The 4183-nt window shown below is 54.5% G+C and overlaps 1 protein-coding gene across 1 annotated transcript in view; it reads left to right on the top strand.

The window, feature by feature from the left end:
• The first annotated feature begins 3011 nt into the window (after positions 1-3011).
• PMP22 (peripheral myelin protein 22) overlaps positions 3012-4183 on the top strand; it is a 21638-nt gene continuing 20466 nt past the window's right edge. Inside the window, exon 1 of the mRNA XM_009880025.1 lies at positions 3012-3078. Within this exon, the coding sequence (XP_009878327.1) occupies positions 3012-3078 (67 nt within the window). The remainder of the gene's footprint in view (positions 3079-4183) is intronic.

The raw sequence follows: 4183 nt of genomic DNA on the forward strand, positions 1-4183 counted from the left end.
ATTCCCCAAACAGCATCAGCAGTCAGGAAAAAAACCCAAACTCAGTGCTATTATGAAAAACAAAAAAACAAAAAAAAAAAGAGGAAAAAAAAGGAGAAAACTTTGGCAAAATGCTAAGGAAAATTTGGGCAGTGTAGGATCATAGGAATGGCTGTGCTGGCTCAGACCAAAGTCCAGCGAGCCCCATGTTCGGGGCCAACAGAAGATGCTCAGATAAAAGCACCAGAGCAAGGCGAGCGCCCTGTGATACTTCCCCAGCCTACTTTCCCAGCTTCCAGCAATTAGTATCTCAAGGACTTCCTGAGCTGACCGGGCTGTCCTTGAATTTAATATCCCCCCGTGGATTTGTTTCACATGATCTTGTTCCAGTTGTTCTTCGAGCCCGTGCAGACTCGCAGCATCCTCTGCGTCCCTCAGCAGGGAGCTGCAGGGGATGGAGCATCGTCGCCCTCAGAGCAGCGGCGGCCGCTCTTGGGACCATGGAGAAGGCTGAAAAAAGGGCCAGACCTGGGACTGCTGAAGCCAAAAATCTAAAACTCAATAGCTTGGGCAAAAAGGCACCTTAAAGCTGGGTTAGATCTATGTCCTCCATAGGTTCGGCACAGGAGCTCGCAGAGGGCTGGCTCCTTTTATGTGCTGTCAGCATGCAGGAGACGAGCACGAATCCCAGGTTCTGAAAGTATCTGAGTACGTCCTGACACAGAGTCATGTCTCAGCTGGGAACCTTGGTTGGGTTGGTTTTTTGGCTTTTGGAACGGATGGGTAAATTTTGGTTTCATTGAAGCCAGTGGGATTTTCTCCAAGGGTTTCAGCCTGACTCTATCAGTGATGACAACTGGCGCAGAGTTGAAAGGGAAAAGTTGGATGAAGTTGGGTTTTGGGCATGAATGCAGACAGAACTAAAATATTTTATAAATTCTTCTTGGTTTGGTGGAAAACAAATGCCAGGAAAAGTAAGTAAATGTCTCCAAGATGTATTAGACTTCTTGTTTTAGAAGTTTGCTGAATTCGAACGTCTCCCCTTCCATTTTTTTCTCCTTGAAATGGCTTTTCACATTGCCATTCCACCCGTTTTATCCTAAAAGATTAAAAAAACCCACTCTCCCCCGGTGTATTTGGATCCAAACAGCGTTTTACCCCGGAGCAAAGGCCCGTTCCTCTCGCCTGGCCCAGCCCCAGCCGCGCTCGGTGCTCAGTTCCGTCAGCCGAGAAAAGGGCACCATCCTGGCACCCTCCGAGCCCCGCGCTCGCTGCCAGCCCGGGACGTGCTCGCAAGGTGGAGAGCCTTCCCCAAGCCCTTCAGCTGGAAATACTTTAGATAGTTATTTCTTTCTGTCTATATGTATTTTGATATAATATGCACGTGCGCTGATCGGGGGAGTGCTATAGGTTCTCCGTAAAATGCGAGTCAAACTCTATATTGCTCTCCGTATTTCCCCAGTTGCAAAGTTTGAAACCAGGATTATTTCCCCCCCTCTTTCCAGCTTTCCGCCCCTTCCTCTTTGCATCTCAAATCCTCCGTTGCTAACGGTCTCAGTCACCAGGGTAGGGAACGGGAAGCCCGTCCCTAAAATTGCGATGACACAGCAAAGTCTTGGGGTTAAACAAGTTTATCCCCAAGAAGACATACTGAGAACAATCTCATCCTTTTGTGTAGGTTGAAAATGCCTGTTTTAATACCGGTTTCATTCAGCTGGCCTGGGGAGGGGGGTGCTGTATGTGTACGCTGGACCGATGGCAGCAGAGCCCATGACGAGTCGGCTCAGGGGATGCCGCAGACACCGTTAAATGAAGCGTAGACCCTTCTCAGCAAAGTCCTCCAAGTCCATCACTGCCGTGTCAGATACGCATCTGAGCCCCTTGAAGTGATATAAAAAACACTTTCCCTCCTAAACTCTCAGTATTTTACGCTAGAAATTCAAGCTGAAGCATTGTAAGAATTTTAAGCGATCCCATGGAATGGATTCAAAGTGAGAAATTAACTTTTTTTTTTTTTTTCTTTACCCAGTGTTTATTCAACCCGCCAATCTCCCAGTATTCCCAGCACAGCCTGTGGCGAATCCTGTTTGTACACAAAACATTTTTCAAATTTATTGTGGCGCCTGCTTATATTTCGGCGGTGACCACTGCTAGCCACGCTCGGATGGAAGCGATGGGAAGCACGGGGCAATTCCCTGGCCTGTGCCCACTCGGGCGGTGATGCCGTGCCGTGAACATCCTCCCTTTCTCACCTCCTCTCCTTCTGGCCCGGACAGTCGCCATCCGGTACCTCCAGCTTTGCCTCCAGCGCTTTCGCCTGAACGCACCGCGCTCTCCGGAGCAGCAGCGTCCCCATCACCAGAGCTGCCATGATAGCACGTGCTCAGCAGATGTTTTTCCAAAGCCCCGCTCCGTTCGGACGAGGCGCCTTTCCAAGAGGAGAAGCATCTGAGCAGCACGGGAGTGATGTGCTCTTCTCTCTGGGCTTCCTCCTCCGTCTCTAATCCGCAACTCTCAGCCAAAACAGGCTTCGTTACCCGCAGGCTGCTCTTTTCCCCGATCTGAGTTTCAGGTATTACTCCCACGCTTAAAAAGCCGCTTTTGGCACCGTTTTCAGCACTGGAGCTGAGGCGGTTTTGCTCTCCCACATCGACAGAGGAGCTCGGGTGCGGTATGTGACCCCCACACCTTTCACCGCTGTGCATCTTCCCTGCTCTGCTTTTTGGGGAAGGGGCCAGATGATTTATCCAGCCCCACAGCCGCCGAGATCTCAGCCCTACAAACCCACCTCAGGAGGTGGTCTCGAACGGCAGGTTTGATCGCAGCCCTGGGGGGGACGTGACCCTTCTCGCTCCGGGCTTGCGCCGCCCCAAGCACCGTGGCTCCTTCTGCTCCGAAAAGCAGCGCAGACGCTCAACCCACAAGAGGCAAGACAGCCCGAAATAGCCTCATTAGTGAGGAATGTACTGATGGCAGCCCAGATGTTTTAGTCCTCCGGGGCTTGCAGTCACGGATGGCACTGGCTCCCGACCATGCCTGCTACGGCCGGCAGCAGCGTCACAGGGGGCAGGGGGGTGGCAGCAGCAGAAAAGAAAATGGGTGGGTATTTTTCGGAGGGAAGGGCAAATTGCATCCTTTTGGGACCCGGCTGGGCAAACCTGCGCAAAGGCAGAGGCGGCGCCGCTGGAGCAGAGTTCGGCTCGGCGGCATCGCGACGGAGCGCGCAGGCATGTCCTGACCCAGGGGCTCACGCACGGTGGGAGGCCGGGGCCGCCGGCCCATCTCTCCCCACCGCCATCCCCATAGAGTGCTCCCACTCCCTGGCCAACGCGTGTGATGGGACCACTTACGTGAGTGCGGAGGAGCCAGAGCCCGTGCTGCAGGGAACACGCCTGCGCTTGCCAGGAGGAAGGAGCCAAGCACGCTTCTCTCCCTCTTTCTCCCAAGATTTACAGTTTGGGTGGCTGGATGCCGAATTCTCTCGTCTCAGCGAGCGGGATTAGTTCGGAGCTGGTGCGTGAAGAAGGGAGAGAGGATGGGGAGGGAGGTGCTAGTGCTCAGGGCTCCCAGAGGTGCGCCGGTCTCCTGCGGGGAATACTGGGGGAGGGAGGGAGAGGGAAGGCTGCCGTACCGGAGTGCCGCCACCACTTCTACTCCCAGCACCTAAGTCCTCCAGCAATTTGGAAAATCTCATCCTCCGTATAGTGAAACGTTGCTCGGTCCCTACAGGATTTGGCTTTCAAGTGCTAAAAAAACCTCCAGCCCAAGAGCCGGAATCTCATTGCCGTCACAGGAGCGAATCGCAAAGGTGTCCCTTTGCTGGCCGCAGCCACAGCGTGTAAATGAGGGGTGACATTCCCCTCCACTTCAGCACAGCCCCACGCTCGCTCCCCAAATCCCGTCCCACGGATCCCCAGCCGGGGCTGCACAAACCGCCTCTGCCGGGGTGAGGGGGGACCACCTGATACAGCAGAACCCTCTGTCCTCTCCATGTCCCCTCCTTACTGCCCGTGCTCCCCCCTCTCCCCACGCACCCCTGGGAGAGGCAAGCTCCCTGCCAGCCCTCCCCAAAAGTCACTTATCCGCTTGGCCAAACACCCCGCTGCGGCCGCGGGATAGGGGCCGAATCCTGCACTGGGGGGGGCAACCCCGGCTTCCTACAGCATCGCCCCCCGCTGTGGCAACCGCTCTGAGACCCCCAACC

Source organism: Charadrius vociferus, unplaced genomic scaffold (genome assembly GCF_000708025.1).
Source record: "Charadrius vociferus isolate BGI_N301 unplaced genomic scaffold, ASM70802v2 scaffold532, whole genome shotgun sequence".
Lineage (NCBI taxonomy): Eukaryota > Metazoa > Chordata > Aves > Charadriiformes > Charadriidae > Charadrius > Charadrius vociferus.